Source organism: Cuculus canorus, chromosome 4 (assembly GCF_017976375.1).
Source record: "Cuculus canorus isolate bCucCan1 chromosome 4, bCucCan1.pri, whole genome shotgun sequence".
Classification (NCBI taxonomy): Eukaryota; Metazoa; Chordata; class Aves; order Cuculiformes; family Cuculidae; genus Cuculus; species Cuculus canorus.
This window is the reverse complement of record NC_071404.1, coordinates 7,296,574-7,314,815: the sequence shown is the minus strand read 5'-3', so window position 1 is coordinate 7,314,815 and position 18,242 is coordinate 7,296,574. Positions and strand designations below refer to the sequence as shown.

Here is an 18,242-nt window from a genome sequence, read left to right as displayed (position 1 = left end):
CTCACAGTCCTGCCTCCTAACCACCACAGTGCTTCTTTTGCAGACATAGGACCGGTACCCTCAAGCCCTCCCTAAAAGTCTTCAGAAATCAAGCTTTCACCTCTGACCAAGAGTACAATGTTTGCAGCCCCAACAATGTTCTGGAATCATTTCATGTATCCCAGCTACTGCTGTCAGGCTTTCTAACAGCTGGCTAGAAAGAACTTTTGCAAGAAAGGTGAGGTCTTTGGCTGAGTCATCCTCATGTCAAACAGTCTCAGGTATTTTTGCTGACTCCCTCTGATGTCAGACCCATTAAGTTCCATTATCGCTAAAGCAGGAATATAAAAAGAAGTCTCATGTTTCTGTGAGACAGTGGGGACTGCTGACATGGACATTTGTGTTATCTGAGGGCTTTGGGACACGAAAAAGAGCTGTGTGTCAGCTGCTCTGTAGTGACTGCTCAAGCATATACTCACCTACATATACATTACATGTATATATAACATACTAACAGGCAGCAGTAAATTCTGTCTGCCACTTGCTTATGGGCAACACTTGAAATATGGAAGGTAGAGCGATGGAACCATGTCTGGGCTTTGTGCGCCTAGAGCAGTATTGGCTCAGTCTGAACACAGCCCTCAAGAAGTAACAGGCTGATGGATCACACTCTTAAATACACAGGATGGTTATGACTCTGACCAATTTGCACCTCCAGATGTTCTGACTACACACATAATTGTGCCCACACAAACCAGCATACAGACCAGAGAGACCAGGAGGACAACTTTCACTTAATCTCATTAAAAGTGAGAGCAAAACTGTGGCCACAGTCTTCTACATGGCAGGATGCCATCACCTGTGAGTGAAATCACCTGCACCACCTGCTGGAGGTGCTGTATTGTCTGCAGGTGGAGAAGGGACCTGAAAGCAGGCTTGTAGTTTAAGGACCTCAGTGAAATCACTGAGATGGATGGAGGTTGTGTAAGAGACCTTACATATATAAACACCAGAATAAAACCACTGTGCACCAACATCGGCTATTTCAGTTTACCTGTAAAGATAAATTATCCAACAGGTGATGTTAAAAAAGTAAGCAGAGAAGTCTAAGAGCTGTAATTCTCAGAATTTATAAAGAGTCTGAAGGATACTCTTTAGGAAGGATTAGACATTTCTGAGACATTCCAAAACTAGAGCAAAGGGGTAGCAACCCACACAAGTTCGAAACCCAGTGAATGTTTGCACAGACCTTGCAGAGACCGCAACACCTGCAAGCTGAAATTGCTAAATTTCAAACTTGCCAGCATATGTTTCAGGAGCTACCAAGTGCAACAAGCCTGCAACTTTCTCTGGCTTCTCATCACAGCAGTCGAATTGCACAATCCTGGGTGATGTTAGGGAATCACAAAAGCCTTCTGGAACCCCCTGCTTGGGATAACCCTCCATGTCTCAATTTTTGAGATATAATTTGCAAAGCTATCTCCAATTAGATGTCTTGGATCTGGGCTCACAAAGATTTCTTTTACCAAGCTTGAAACAAATTTTTGTAACTAAATCCTCAGAAACAGATCTTATTCTCACCATGATATTTCTTCTCTTTGTTCTTTCAGAATCTGAAAACAAACTCCTGCCCTTCAGAGAGACTTGTTTTCCGTAACAGTGCTTATGCAGACATCCTTGACATTTTAAACAGCTGCCAGATCTTAGTCTCTGGTTCTAGGAGTCCTTTATATGAGTTTTATTTCTCAGTAGGCTTCAACAGTGATAAAGTCCTGGAACTAAACCTATCAAATTTTGTAACAGCTACGGTATCATTTAGGAGAAGCATAAGTGGACCTAATTCAAACCAGATATCCATTCACACTCTCATTTATGTTTAGATGACATAAGAGAGGCTGTATCACCATACGGTTGCTTTGATGATAATAATAACCCCTGCTCACTACTGTGTGTTCTTATTCCCCTTTTTTGCACCCCCATTAGACCCTCTCATAGAAAACCCACCACAGCCTAACTTTTCAGCTCGAATTGCAAAGACGGGTGCTGGCTGCCTTGCATGCTCAAGTCCAGTCCTTAGTACCAGCCAGGAATAGTAACCATCAAACGATGATACTGTTCTCTCTCTGAAGTGCTAAGAGACTCAACAGCATGTCTGTGTCCTGTGAATTCTGGAATGCGTTGCCTGCAGTGTCTGTTTCTATATTTCCCTGCCAGCTGCATGACTTCATTCTACTGTGTGATATTCCAGACAACATAACACTGAAAATAACACTTACCTGAGCTGCCAGTGCCTTCCGACACACTTCTGGATGTTTTTGGCTGGCTCTGTTTGCTACTTGTTCGTACAGTGACCGAGGGAGGAACAGTGCTGCTGCTGTCTCCACGAATCGTTGAGAGATCCTGCATGCTAAAGCTTCTTAGTCTCTCAGACAGGGCCCCCTGTCCCTAGTTAAACAAGCAAGCAAATAACACACACAAAAGTTAGATTTGACAGAGCATCTTGAACCTTTCTTCTCTCTAGTTCATTGAAATCCATCAGGACAATAGGAAGAGAAAAAATCACCTGGACCAGTAACCTAGAAAAGACAAAAATGAGTTGGTAAAAGCATAATTTCCCTCTCTTTGCTCTTCTTTTTGGATTGTTTCTATGCACAAAGTAATTTAAACTTTTGATGTTGGGCATCTCTGATTTTTCCGTGCAGTCATTTGAGCTCAGAGCAGCCTTGGCCACATCTAAAGGAGCAAGATGTTATTGTGTCTCTCTAGTAGGTACTTTTCCTCACTAGGATCTGAGTCAAATAGGTGCTTGGCTTCAGAAACTCAAATAGTTTACATCAAAAGAACTCCCTTTTAAAGTTAATCGTCTGCAGTGATATTCATCCAACTGCTCTCAGCTCATACACAGACTTTCCAGAGCACAGAAAATTTGAAATTCTAAAGAAATAAGAAGTTATTATTAAATGCAAATAAATATTCCAGTGCTTTTACATGCAGCTTATGGAAGAAATAAACTAACACAATATTTTTCTGTCTTTTCAGACTATCTCCCCGTCAAGCAACAAACATATTCCTTAGTGGAAAGAATGTAGCTGTTCTTTGTAAAGGATGGATTGGTCAAAAGACATTAAAACTATATCTCATCAAAAAGTTGACTATAAGTATACGAATACCTCTTTCTGGATTCTGTAATCCTACCACAGAGCAAGAATACCAGAAAATGCAATCAATACGGAACTATCCATCCTTCTCTGTTGCCTACATTAAGTTATATTCAGAATATAAATAGCATATCTTATAAAAAGCACATTTATTTGTTAACATTTTTTTGGAGGCTGGGTCTGAAAGACATTTCACAGCATATAGTCTTGAAAAAATTCTGAAATAAATACAGAGAATCTGATGCTAAAATTATTTCTGCTCCTGTAAACCAGGAAAAATCCAACAAATATTTAGACTGAGATTAAATCACAAAGAAGGCAAACAACAGTAAATATTGCCCTATTTAATAAAAAATGGCCAGAGAAGACACATCATAGCAATTTCCACACCACCTTCAATTAGACTCGTATTTGTCAAAGTAGCACATAAGGGGAAGCACAGCCTAAATGCTGCCAGAGCGCTCAAAGCTGGGGCTGGACCAGAACACATCACTGCTCCCTTCTGGGGCGCAGGGCTGAGTTTTCAACCCACAAAGCCAGGGTGCAGGCGAGGGGCCAATGGAGACTACGGCCTGATGCTGGCCTGGCACAGAGAAGGGACTCATCCTGACGATCTAGGATCAAAGGCAAGACGTGGCACATCCCTTGCTAAAGAAGACAGGCAATGCTGCCTGTTCCCTATGCACTGGCATTGGTACATTGGGAATGTAAGGTGTTTGTTTACCTGAAGGTACTGATTTATCTAGAGCACCTTAGAAATTTTGCATGCAGAGTAACAGAAAATCAGCGCCTCTACCCCACAGAAATTCCTTAGCACTTTCAGGGACTGTAAGTAGACACGGCATCAGATGCTTCTAACCACAGTCGCTGTGACAACCTGCACTTTCTGCATTGAAGAAAACCACTACAGCACTTATCTCCCAACTTTTCACCCTGAAGCTTTTCATACAAGAAAAATGGGTTCAGTCTTCCTTCTCAATTCTTGGCATATCAATTTAACCACACACAGGTTATATATCCTGTACTATAGCCCCTTTCTGCATCAGCAAGAAGCAAACAGCTCCTGACGATAACTTCTGCAGCGATGTCCCAAAGCATCATCAGTAGAAACATGCATCATCTAAGGAAAATAAAACTAAACTGTCCTTCATAGGGCAGAGTCACCTGGTGGAGCCAGCCAGGAGGCTGCACGGGATTTTTCTCCTTATTTCACTGAATCTTTGTTTTTTTGAGATCTCTCCATGCACGCTGTGTTTGGCAGTACTTTGCATTTAGCTTTTCTGCAGGCTTACAGAGACATCTCCACACACCCACCATGTTCTTCCTGCAGACTCCATAGAACCATTTGGTTGGAGAAGACCTTTGAGATCACAGAGTCCACATATCTCTGAGCATCTCATCTATTCGTCTTTTAAATACCTCCAGGGATGGTGACTCTACTCTTTCTCATTAACCTGTTCAACTTTGTAAGTTATTTTAAATGGGGTTTTTTCCGCTTGTACACCAAGACATTTTATTTTGCTGATTTTATGCATTTGGCGGTGGAGTCTCAAGAGCTGATATTTTCTTACAGTCTCACCTCTGCCATTTCATTCTCCAATCTGCTACAAGAGTTGATGCCTGAAGTTTGGCTACTCTTGCCATTGGCCGAGCCACTCTTGGGACATGTTCTCAGTCCAAGAAGCATCTCGAGTTATTCCTCTTAGACCAATCTAAATACATTTACTGTGCAGTCTGTGGTTGCAGCTGTCACTGGGCTGCTATACTGAAATCTCTTTGCATGTCTGGTTAGCTCGGTGTGATCGCACCTGCCCAGAGCTCCATGTAGTACAGTTCTGGGTGGGTGTTGTAGCTTGCCCTGAATTCCTGCACTGCCATCCTATTCTCAGTAACTGGTTTAAAGTTAACATAAGATATCCTACGCGGCACTCTGACTACAACAGACAGATCCCCAACGAGAGCAATCAGATCACTAAATACGTTGCTGTTGCAGAATGACTGGACCAGCAAAGCCAGAGGGTTAGCAATTGATGAGCTGCTGTAACCCGAGTGCTGTATTCCTCCCTCAGCACCAGCTCAAGTGTCAGCAGTGGTCAAGCTTTTAACCTCCTCCCAGCTGCTCTGCTCAGCCAGCTAACCCCAATACCATTTCATTCCAGAGAGCGATCTATGTATGTGGACATGAGTCAGATTAAAGATGAGATTCATGTGTCAGACCAACCTAGCAAGAATGATTACACTAACACACCCCTTTGCATTGAAAATGAAGAAGATATGTTAATATTCTTGCACTGCGACTAACTTGTGGTATAGCAGCACGTAATGATCAAAGGCTCCACTGACAGCTTCGAACCACCAAGGGCCTGATATGTGCCTATCAGCTGTGAGTCCATTACATTAGCATATAACACGCTCAGCTGTAGACTTAAACACACACAGCAGCTGTGCTAAACAACTTCAACTTACCCAGGGGAAAAAAAAATTGTCTGTTCTTGATCTTTGCTTACTTTCACCTGAGTTTATAAGAGCAAAGATAAAGCTTCTCATCAGGCAAATAGCAAAATATCACTGTTCCTACCATTTCATGAATCAGTTCACCTGAATCTCAGAAAGAGCACAAATAGCAAAGGCTCAGGCTGAGCGATGACGGGGAACACGTGTGAATGCCTGCTGACTTTCCTTCTATTTATCTTCTTTCAAATCTTGGCACCTTCGGTCTCTGCAGGGATAAACTTGATTTAATTGCTCCTAGAGCATAACATAACACAATTCTTTCCCAGTTGCACCTCTCATACAAGGACAGGCTGAGAGAGTTGGAGTTGTTCAGCCTGGAGAAGAGAAGGGTCCGAGGAGAACTTACAGCGACCTTCCAGTACCTGAAGGGGCTACAGGAAAGCTGGGGAGGGACTGTTTACAAAGGCTTGCAAAGATAGGATGAGGGGCAATGGGTATAAACTGGAGAGGGGAAGATTCAGGTTAGACATTAGGAATAATTTCTTCACCATGAGGGTGGTGAAGCACTGGAACAGGTTGCCCAGGGAAGTTGTGGGTACTCCGTTCCTGGAGGTTTTCAAGGCCAGGCTGGATGGGGCCTTGGGCAGTCTGATCCAATGGGAGGTGTCCCTGCTCATCGCAGGGGGGTTGGAACTGGATGATCTTTAAGCTTCCTTCCAACGCAAACTATTCCATGATTCTATGATTTCTACCTGACCCTAAATAGAAACATGACAGAAATTATGATGACAACAGAATCAGAATGTTTTCAGAGTAAAATGGGAAATGTTGTTCCCAATCTTCATTTCCCTATCAGATAAGCAGCTGCTGTGTATGAAATCAAACACACTTGAAAAGCCAACACTGTGAGGGTTTGCACTGCTGTAGTTGCATGTTTTAGCAATAAAGACTTTATCCAGCTGTAATTCTTATTATTCCACAGTAAGATTTATCATTCATTAACAAAAAAAACCACAAGCTAAGAGCTTTATTTCACAACAGAATAGATTTAGCACAGCTCACATCTTGGGCTGAGTTTGGTTAAAACAACTGTGTGGAAGAAGAGCAGCTGTTTTGGGGATTTCTGTTTACTGTCTCGGCCATCATGGCACACATGCTCTTCCATCTGCTATTGACATGGAAGATGTCCTAGGAATTTCTGCACACCGTGCAACTGCACAGAGAGAAGATCCAGGTCCTGACACTATGTCTACACTGCTGGCCTGAGGCATGAGTGCAGCACGTCCACATGGATCTGGGCTAGTTTTATCCTTATAGAGTGCAACAGCAGCAATATGATGACAGTAGCTGCAACATTTCACTGTGTCAACAGCAAAACAGGGAAAAAGGAGACTGGAAGGGCTGTGGAACTGTGGATGACAGCACCTCGCTCTCTTTCCCCTCACTCAACACCAACCGCCCTTGTCAGGAGGATTGTGCTGGCAGTGTGTGACCTGTGTTTTGGGGACTTCATTCCCTGGAAGAGGACACAAGCATGAAGCGGTGCTGGAAGATTGAGCCTTACTGCCCCTGGGCACAAGACTGCCTACCTAGACTGTTTCTACCTCATCCAGCTTCCACCTGGACACAGACTGCCCCTGTAAGCGTGACACTTCTTATCCAGCAGACAGTGATTTTGCTAGATGGTGAGGTTTTGGTGTCAACAGGTGGGAACAGGTTCCTCTCTGCTCCCTGCTCACTATACTGTACCTGTTCCCAAATTCATCTGATCTTCTTGTCCTGAGGAAGGTCCACCCCATAGTTGAAGGTACAGCACAAGCTGAAAGCAGACTTCTTCCGGCTTCCTTCACATCTTCTCCTCCCAGCACTCACCAACCTCGCTAGATCCTACAAGGAACAGCTCTCTCCCTAAAGGGGCAGAGAAGGGCCAGGCTGTGGCAGGGCTCAGTGCACCTCAAATCCTGTGTTCAGTTCTGGGCCCCTCACTACAAGAAAGACACTGTGGTCCTCAAGCGTGTCCAGAGAAGGGCAACGGAACTGGTGAAGGGGCTGAAGAACAAGTGTTATGCGGAGCAGCTGAGGAAACTGGGGTTGTTTAGCCTGGAGGCTGAGGAGAGACCTTATCACTGTCTACAACTGCCTGAAAGGAGGTTGTGAAGAGGTGGGTGTTGGTCTCCCAATTGATAGGGAATAGGACGAGAGGAAATGGCCTCAAGATGTGCCAGGGGAGGTTCAGACTAGACATCAGAAAAATTTTCTCACCGAAAGGATTATCAGATGCTGGCAGAGGCTGCGCAAGAAGGTGGTTGAGTCACCATCCCTGGAGATGTTTAACAGACGGGCAGAAGAAGTGCTTAGGGATCTGGTTTAGTAGCGGACAGGTACGGTTGGACTTGATAATCTCAAAGGTCTTTTCCAACCTAGTGATTCTATACTGAATGTATAGAATGCTACATTTCAATGCTACTGAACAGGACAAAAGACAAACTCTAAAAAGGACATGGTAATTCACTTGCTATCAACCTTATTTAGATTCAGACACTGCCAACAGTATTAGGGCATCTTCCATCACAACACAAACATTTAAGCTGCAGAAGCTCGCCTGTGGTCTAAGGGAAGTTAAAGCTCCCATCCATGTAGTACAGTCACTAATCTAAAACTAATTTAGGTATAGCTCTACCTGCTTTGGTCAAAATTGCAACAGTCATACAAGCATACCTTACTTCCTCACATCTAGCACATTCTCTGGTTATTTTTGCTTTAAAGAGTGGGACAAAACAGTATTGAAATAATGAGTTTTCAAAGCTAACTAACCTGCATGCTACCTTCCCCTAAACAGTGCAGACATCATCCCCAGAACAAACATTAATCCCTGTGGGCCGAGAGCACAAACACTGATGCGGTATTTGCTTGGGAGGACCAGAAATCTCGGTCCTTTCCAAAATCTGAAGTCATTGTGTCAGGCAGTCTAAAAGGCATTCCATCAGAAATAGGTGGAATTGTCTTTGTTGCTTTGCCTCTCTATAATTAACCTCTGCACTCCTATTTGAAGTATACTTTTAGAGACAGAATGTTTTTAGGTGTCTGGAAAAACTGGGTTTACATCCAAAGGAATTATTCATTAAAAATACCCCACATATGTAGGTAACTTAACGTAGGCTCTAGGTAAATAAAATTAGGTACATAATTAAAAAATCTGCAATTTACATAACAAAGTCCCATTAAACATGATCTAAATATAAACAAATAACAGTGTCTAGATTTTATCGTTCAGTCAGACAACCTGAAAGAATTCTGTAGACAATATTTAGGCTTCAAAACACCTCCAATACCTACAAACTCCATTTTGCAGCTGTGGAAGCTATAACACAGCATGGTGAAGTGGTACAAATTAGGAATCAAAAAATGCCAAGTCATAAAAGAGAAGCTTTTAATACAGTCAGTGTTAATACAGAATGGCACTCTCTGGTCTTCTGCATCTTAGGATCAACAGTTAATGGACGGGCAAGGGAACACTAAGTCACACTCACCACAGTTCCAGCACAATGCTAAACCTGTTAATGTTCTCCTCTCTTTTTGCTGTAGTTTTGGTTAGCAGATCTCCTCCATGCTAGCAGACACGTCTGCATGCATGTTACAGCCTCCACCCTGTACTTACTCACTACAAGGTGTAGTGCACGTCCCCAGGATGTCAGTTATCGCGATGGTGTCAGCAGGGCCTCCCCAACCACACCTATCAGAAAACGCTTACAGAGATGCATCATCTCTTCTGAGCCAAGTTCTGGCCTCTCTAGCTCCACTGCAACCCCAACCATCCTAATGGGGTCACAGCAGTGGGAGAGAGGCTCCCTTTATCCATTAGCGAGAAAACAACAGCAAACACAGCAGCCTGGCCAATGCAGTAGCAACAATCTGAGTTAGATGGGTTTTCCACATACAAAGCTGCCTTCCTGGCTGCTGGAGTCTGATTGCCAGCAGAGGACTTGGAAGGCATTTTGCTGATGACATCAAAGATAGACTTTTAAAGCTCAGCAGGCAGGATCTATCTCCCCACTGGAAGCGGAGCTGTCACGGTTTAGCAGCGTCTGGCCTCAGACCAATCTCAGCTGAAAACAGTTCAAACTAGTCTAACGGGGAGGCAGATACTAGTTAGGGGTTAGTATAAGCACTCAGCAGATTACCTGCCCTTTTTTCTGGTCCAAATACAAGTGTAAATGAAGCAGCTGAGAGACCTAACAAGGGAAAAAAGAGAGCCATTGTGGCAACACACATAAAAGCTTTGAGAAAAAGGTCTATTTGAAGCATAAGTGATGAAGGCGAGACATGAGCATGACACCGGGCGTCATGTGCAGAGACTCACATACACATAAAAAGCAGGGACACCCACCTGTGGGCTACACCTTTGAACGCAGGTTCTCCCTTCCTCAGCTTTCCCAGAGAGATGGAGAAACCACTCCATAACCCCAGCTGACAGGGTGTTACCTAGCAAGCGTGTTTAAAGAGTAAAGCAAATTATAAACACAACAGGCTGCCACTCCACTCCTTGCACTTGATTGATGCTTCCCACTGGAGAAACCCCCAGTGTCCGTCCACCACCTCTGTAATCCAGACTTAAGATCATTAAGAGTAGAGTGCATTTATGACTAGTTTAGGCACAGGATTAGGTGAGGGACACATAGCAGTCGTTTTAGTCCTGGTGACTGATAGGTCTTCTGAGAAGTAGGGTAACACTAGGGAATTACCCACGGCAATGAGTGGGAGTTTGCATGCAGAAGCGTTATCATGTCTGACTGCAGGGAGGCCCTGCTAAGAGCAAACCCATCGGCTTTATGCTCTGGCCACAAGCCTGAGTGAAGGAGGAAATTGCTTCTGCTGCCATATGAACACAAATATCCTACAAGCAATATCCTCGTGGGCAGGACCTGCATGCCGTGCCTAGCCTGGTTTGGAGATGTCAGACTGAAAGGGAAACCAGCTGACGCTAATGTTGATGATGGAAACTTAATTTCATCCACCCTTTTTTGTTTGTGCAGTTCATTTCCCCTCTTGGGAACTGTTTGTTATTCTCTTGCCCAGCCTGGTCTCTCTCTGTATGAATTTATTGCTCGGTTCTGCTGTCCTGTGCATTCTCTGGCTATTGTCTGATTCTTGGAGACACCAATGAAAGAGACAACAAGAGAGATAAACTGGGAACAGATACCTGGAATGTAGTTCAGTGGTGAGTTTTTATTGATTTGGGAAAAAGAGATTCTCAAAGACTTAAGAATGAAAGTCAAACCACGCTGTCAAACCATGATGGCAACAGCTCACCAAATACTGTGATCAGTGGCACGCTACCATAGGTTTCAAGAAAGCCATTTGTTTCAAGAAAGCCATTTCTTGTTGGTCTGTTGGTGTGACACAGCTCAGCCATGAGATCGTTGGTTTTGGATCCCCAATAGAGACCCTTTGAAAGAAGCCTCTTTCAAAAGCAGCATGCTCAACCCTTTTGAGAGAACACTAATGGGTCCCCAAGGGTTTCTCAAATAGTGTTTTCTGAAACTCTTGGTCACGTCCCAGAGCAGAGCACACATTGTGGCCGTTACAGATATGGGACTGAGCAGCCTGGACAGACTGTTCACTGATAACGCTTGGCAAGCACAGAAACAATCTCCCTCCAAGCAGTGCGATCTCATCATTACAAAGAGGCTTTACCCAACCTCTTCAAGGGAAGGATGCTGCCACTCCTGGCTCTCCACTTTCCCAACTCAAGTAAAAGTGCACCACCAAAGACAGCATCTCCCTCTCAAACAAGTTTGGGCTCCAAATTCCCACAGTTAAATAGGTCTCAATTCTCATGGAAAATTAGGGATTACCATATTGACTTTCAAGCAGCGGCAATGGCTATACCAGTCAGATACAAGACACGAAAGAAAATATGCTGTTTGACTAGAGATGGTAAAATCTAATGATCCCCAGTGTTGCCCTTTCAGTGCCCTGGTTTAAAAACCAGCAAATGCAATGGGAAATTTCACAGTAAATTTCTAGGGATAAGAGACCCTAAAGTAGCAGAGCTGGGATCCGCCCAAGGGATAGTGAGCCCAAAGGTGGAAATAGAAGTGACAATACTTGGCCAGACAGGTGGTTGCGAGCCAAAGCAGTTTGGGAACTGCTGACACTACACTCCTGAAGGTTAAGGAGGTGGATGCACATTCTGAAACCCTCCTGCTTTCATCTGCATGTCTGTTCCTTTTAAGCAATAACCAGAGTGATTGCTAGCTCTGGCAGCACCACAAGCCATATTTCCCCACGCATGAAAGGCTCCTGGACTGTTTCTCAGACTAATGAGGCACAAATGGGCTTTTCTTCGACACCAGTCATGCGTGCCTGCTCCCTCCACCTCATTTATCATCTCCTGCCAAGGCACTGTGCCTACTGCCAGCAGCATACAGTGCCCCATTCCTCTTCCTCAATGCAGGCAGTACCAAGGGGCACAGCACCAGCGGCTGTGCAGTCACAGCCCAACACACAGGAAGACAATAAGGGCAGAGGAAGGTACATTATCAAAAACCTCTGGGTTACAACCTAGGGTTAAAATATCTGGGTAGCAACCTGATCCAGTGGAAGGCATGCCTGCCCACGAGGATTGCCTAGGCTGGTTGGAATTCAATCATCTTTAAGGTCCCTTCCAACTCAAACCATTCTATGACTCTATAATGAACTGTTGGCTGTGGGGTATGTTTTCTGCAGCTCTCCTTTGAAGAGTTAAGGCTGCAGGACAGGGATGATTAAGTGGTTGGGAGCAAGATTTCTCTTGGGGGTGAGGAAAGACATTGGCCTGTTTGGCAGAATTGTTTTGTTCAGGGTGAAGAATAAGGATACATGTAAACAGGATCTGGGAAACTCATGAGCTTAAAGGAGGGTGTCCAAGAGGTGGGGAAGAGGTTAAAACTAGTGATGGGAGGGTTGTAGATAAAGAGGAGGCAATGGCAGGGCTGGGCCGGGTCTTGGGATGAGAAGCAGGGACTAGAAGGGTTGGAGACTGGGGACAGAGCAACCCAGCAGGTAGTGGGAGGCTCAGGGTGATGGGTGGAGGATGAGAAAGTGCTGGGAGCATTTTAACAGAGAGGGAGTATGTATGAGTGTGCTGGAGGAGGCTGGTGCTGGATCCAAGCAATCTTTGGTACCTCTCTTCACTGCAGCCACACACAAGTCTCACCCGCTTACGTTAGAAACCTGACTGGTACCCACGAAAAGCCCAGTTTTGCCCAGGTCTCTCCAACTAGCAGCTCCATTGCCTGGTTAAGGGCTTGTGCCTGCCCCACCACCAGGGCCATAACACCTTTGTTGCTGCTTCCCTTCCGCAGGTTCCTTTTCTTCTTCTCCTCACCTCCCCCAAGGTGAGCTGGAAAGAAAGTGGCAGTCAGTGCCCAGGGCCCTTCAGGAGCAGAAATGGCTGAATTAGTTGGAACTAATTGAAAACATTTAAAGAGCAGCAGGATTTACTGCCCAGTCATCTAATCCCATCACTTAGGACTGACCCACTTGAAGTCACAGTGTGTGACAAAATGACCAAGCAATGAGGACAGGATTACAGTGCCCCAAATGAGATTATACTCCTTGGTGGGGACACAAGCTGCCGGGGACAGGGAAGAGATCTGTGTTGAGCATCTAGCAGGGGTAGTAAGACCAGATATCCAATACTCTGTCTGATTAGAGAGCATCAAAAATAGACTCTCCGGAGAGAGAGAAAACACTCAGGCGAGCCAGCTGGGCAGAGCAGGGTACTTGGGACACTGACAGCTCCTCAACCCGTAAAATGAACTGGCACAGGTTTGTGCCAGTGTTAGCACAACTGTGGCTGCAAAACAAAACAGAGCAGGGGGAGGGAGCAGGAGGAAGGGTGAAGGGAGACAAGCCTGTACTTGGCTAACTAAAACTGTAGACTGTTTTAGATAGAAAGGAGAAAGGACCAAAGGATCAGAGATAAGGTGTGGCTGTGCACCTCCTGCAGAATCTTAGCCCGTGGTAAATATAAGTAGCAGCCTAATCAGAGCACCAGCCACGTTGTGCTGCCCGGTGGATAGAAAGAATGAAGAGATGGGCCTTGCCCAAAGATCTTATCAAGAAAGACAAAGATCACAAGGGATCCTGCAGAACACAAGAAGATCAGTTACCACAGCTCAGAGAGAAAGGAGAGGACAGAGCTATGCACAGTGGGAAGCTATGCATAGCGGGAGACGTCTCCAAGTACAGTAGCATTTTGATTTAACCTAATTTACTGAAAACAGGTCTGTACAGTGAACACTTTCAGCCCAACATCTCACTCAGTATTTGCACCAGAAGATGCTGACTTGCAAAGTCTGAGGGTCCATTTCTTTATAAAAAATCATATTCTCCTCAGCATTAAACCAAATGAAGCAGGAAATAAGACAGATGCTCACATTTACTTGCTGGTAAAAGCCACATTTTCCATGGGAGTTGCAAGCACTCGGTGCTTCTGAATATACAGTCATCTCTATAGGTTCCTATTTTAACGCAGTCTATTAAAGGCTGAAACACAATGAATGTGTTCAGGGCTCTCTTTCCCATCTATACTGAACACACCACAGGACAGCTTTAGTATCCTTAAACTCTGGCATTGGGAAGGGCAGGATAAGCCTCAGGAACAATATTCTCTTTCCTTCCTCCCTGGAAACTTCCCCACAAGGACAGCACTGCAATTTCAGCTGGCATCTGTCAGCTCAAAGTGTTTCCCAGATAATTAGTCATTTAAACATCTCTCATGCAAGATAATCTAGCTTTGTTATACCTCCTTCTCCAGTGAGCAAGTAAGTGCGTTGACATGCGTTTAATAGCACCTGAAAATCAGGGCAACAGCAGCTGTTACCACTCGTACCTGCTGGTTACACTCTTCTCTTGGAAACGGCTCCCTTCACATCAGCAAGGACAGCTAAATGGAAACATGTCCACACCCAGCCCATCACACTTCACATTGTGACTACCCAATGAATCCCAAGTCAGCATTTCTGTACTGCAGCACATCAGGCTGTAAATCACGGCTGTTCAACCCTCCCTGTCTGAAAGACAGCAAATTCTGTCCAAGAAGGGCAGGCACAGAAGCTGCTTCAATCATTCTTGACTACTACACTATGAAGAGCGTACATGTATTAAAGGCGTGGTCCTGTGAGCAGAAGAGCTAACCTGTCTGCTTCCCACCACCAGGAAGGGAAGATCTTGATTAACTTTTCTCCGGCCATACTCCTCACAATGCATTCCTGTCCCTTCCCTTGTCCTGACTCAGGCACTCAAGACACATCTGTGGGTCCAAAAAATCAGTATTCCTTTTCCCTGTCTTTCTGGAATAGCTTCCTGATAGACTAGAGATAACCTGAGGAGGTCCAAAGAGCTGGTGCACATTAACCCACTGGGAGCAGGAGCATGACACCATTTTGGAGGAGGAGAGCTGTCAGCTCAGCTCACCTCTTGGATCTGCGCCCTCAGGCACACCGAATCAAAAACTTGCTGCAGGCCACATGCTGAAGTAGTAAACTAAGTCAGGAGTCCTGTTTTTTCACATGTATTCAGAGCAATTTAAACGTCAAGGTTGAAGAAAAGAAATGAACAGTCCTTGCTTTGTTGTAAAAATCAGTCAATTAATCAATCCTATAACAACCTCTCCATCTTATCAATAGATCATTTTCCAGCTTCCCAAAGCACCCTTCAGGGAAGACACAGGTCCATTTACAGGTCTGCAGTATCCTGAGTGTTTTTTCTCAAGCTAGGCTGGCAGATGTGCCATACAATACCACGCAAGTCACAAAGTTGCTTTCTTCCAGCACTGAATGGGGAGCTTCATTAACTCATGCAAAACAAAGGTTTCCTTGTACCCTGGAGACTCTTCTCCCTTCTACTCAGATTCCCACTGCCACTGAAGCCACATTTCAGGGCAGTGAGATTCTTAAGAAAACACACAACAAAAGCAGAACAGTGGGGGGGGAAAAAAAGGCAGTGCTGACCCTTCATTCAGGCTGAAGAGCTGATGAAGACCCTGCTGCAGTCCCCAAATGAACAGGTTAGCACTGAAGGGTCTGAGATACTCTTGAGCTTCTCATATTCAGGTGCCACCCAAACAAGACCCAGAGTTTCTTTGGGATTCGCACATGGTTTCCCATTTTGTCCTAAAAGCAGCTCTAGCACGGAGAGGCTGCAGCACCTTGTAGATAGAGGCTCAGAGCAAAGCCAGTGCTGCAAAACAGGCATTCCCAGAGCCTATTTATGTCCATGGTGCAAGTTCTTCAGGCCTACCCAGTGGCAGTAAAAGTGTCAAGTGTCACGGAGGCATCACACAAATGTTGTTCTGTTGGGCATGTAACACACAGCTTTGCCTTAGCTCCACGTTTATCCTGGGTTTCAGTTCAGGTTTGGATTCGTCAGCTGCCCCTGGGTTAGCAGAGCCTCCCCACTGAAGAGCAACAGTTCAGGAGAACTGAGCCAGGCCTGACAGCTGCAGTCTGGACATTGCTTGGCAGGGAAAACAGAGGCAGTTTCTGGTGTTTCCTTGGAACAGGATATAGCTTTTGCATATCCTTGTGATCCTACAGATGCATGGCACACCCCAGAGGCTCCTCACCTCTAGTAATACCTTGCACTCAACACGCCTTATAGACTTCCAGCATTTGGCCTCCTAAGGATGCGTTATGTATTTTTACAGAAGGTAAGGCCAAGACATACTACAATGACATGCCTGAGGTCATCTGAAAAGCATCTGACAGAGGAAAATAATTTCCTTCAACTCCTGTGACCGTGTTTTTCCTTATACCAGTACCCACCTTGCCCATACGCTTCTACTATCCTTTAGCGAGAGGCATTGTATCTGACTGCATGAAAGCCCTATCTTTTATACAAATCTTGCCACCCAAACACAAGGGTACAGTCACTGTGCACATCTACCCTAAGCCATAATAATCCACGGCCACAGAGCAGGACCATGAAATGCAGTTATCAAGTCCTTGCAGCTTTTATGCAAGCAAAGAAACAGAGATAACGGCTATTTTCTGGTTCTGTCTCTAAGCCAGGAGCAGAGTACAGAATACACCTCAGATGAGACCACTCATCCAATATCTACTCATTCTCCAAAAGCAACTAATGCCACTTCCCATTGATTCTTACATAAATGTGTCTCTAGAGAATTACACACGAGGTATGTTATGTGTAAGCCTTGCAGATGAACTTTTAGCCTTCATGAACTTCAGATCACATCTGCTTTCTGTCAGTGTGGAAATTATAGATCACCAGATCCTGCAAACTTCTCAAGAATTCAGCATAACAACTGAAAAACTGAAAGCCAGCTGGCCTTTCCCTTCACTGCAGAAGGTGCTGTCCAAAAAAACCAAATATTTCCCTGCCAAGGTGTTAACTGTGTTCACCCAATGTCAGAATCTCTCATGGAAGCATAATCCTCTTCTGACAGTGAAAACCAAGAGCACAGGCTGTGACAAAGAGAATTGCTAATGCTGTCACCTGGATACTAGTGGAAAATATAACATTCAACAGAGGCCTCAGGCAGACCGTTGTCTTAATCCTTCATTTCCAACCTCCTACTGGTTCGCTAGGCACCACACTTACTGTTTTCATCCCAGGAGGCAAGTGTGTGGCTGGTGAATGGGAGACTGGGAAACATGATCAAAATCAGTGAGAGAATCCCTACCCTCACCATCTCTTCCCCTACACACGGTGGCTGCTGTTGGCGATGAATGAAGACAAGATGCTAATGTCACCATCCTGACTCGCACCTTTACCTTCGAAGCTGCCATGACGGCTGCTGTGGCTGCGACGTTCAGTCCTCGCTTCCCAAAGTGCACAAGGGCATCGTAGCTCCGATCTTTCGCCTGGACGAGGCAGTCATCAATCTCCTGTCACAGCAGACAACAAAACAAAAAGCACGAGAAGGACAAGTTCAGAGTGCTCCCAACCTCAAACTCCTGGCAGGGCCAGGTCATCTTTTATGGAGGCAGATATCCTTCATTTCCTCCACCTTGGCTGGAGAGTTCACAGCCAACGCTTGCAAGCAGGGGAGCATTAACTCCCATTGCAGGCTTTGGGAAGTGTTTATTCTGTGAATGGAAGATTGAGACCCAAATTTGGGATACATCTGCACAGTGCAACCACCACCAATAGATCCTGGAATCAAGACAAACACATCTGACAGGGCAGAATGGAAGAGGGTGCGTCAGGAGCTGTTTGCAATCTATGGACTCTAAAGACAAATTGCATTGCCCCATAATTAAAAAAAGTCATATTATGACACTGGGCAGCTGCAGCTGTACTGCCCTGGATCCAAGATTGGTAGTCTCAGAAGTCACTGCAAATCACTGCAGTGGTGGTCACTGCAAATCACTGCAGCATCCAGCTTCAACATGCCCATGAAATTAGTGGGCACAGAGCTTTTGGACTTCAATGCTGCTCAATATACAGTGGAATGGTTCAGAAAGTTCCTGTCCTCACCTTCCCTCTCTCCCCCAACACACAGGGGCTTGGATGATAATGGATGGCAATGACTTCTGAACCTGCTGGGTTAGTACAGACTGGAGCTGCGAGAAACTGCAGGCTGTTTAGTGATTCCTTCCCTGATCCTAGCAGATAAGAGGTGGCTACACAAAATGCACAAGC

The 18,242-nt window shown here is 45.0% G+C and overlaps 1 protein-coding gene across 18 annotated transcripts in view; it reads right to left on the bottom strand.

The window, feature by feature from the left end:
* Nucleotides 1-18,242, bottom strand: part of REEP1 (receptor accessory protein 1) — a 92,515-nt gene that overhangs the window by 17,511 nt on the left and 56,762 nt on the right. For 14 of the 18 annotated variants that reach the window (XM_054065491.1, XM_054065488.1, XM_054065489.1 and 11 more), the window contains 3 exons: nt 17,366-17,485; nt 9,773-9,823; nt 2,256-2,424 (listed from right to left, as the gene is read on the bottom strand). In XM_054065491.1, the coding sequence (XP_053921466.1) occupies nt 2,256-2,424; nt 9,773-9,823; nt 17,366-17,485 (340 nt within the window). The remainder of the gene's footprint in view (nt 1-2,255; nt 2,425-9,772; nt 9,824-17,365; nt 17,486-18,242) is intronic. The other 4 variants (XM_054065494.1, XM_054065484.1, XM_054065485.1 and 1 more) reach the window with 3 other exon arrangements.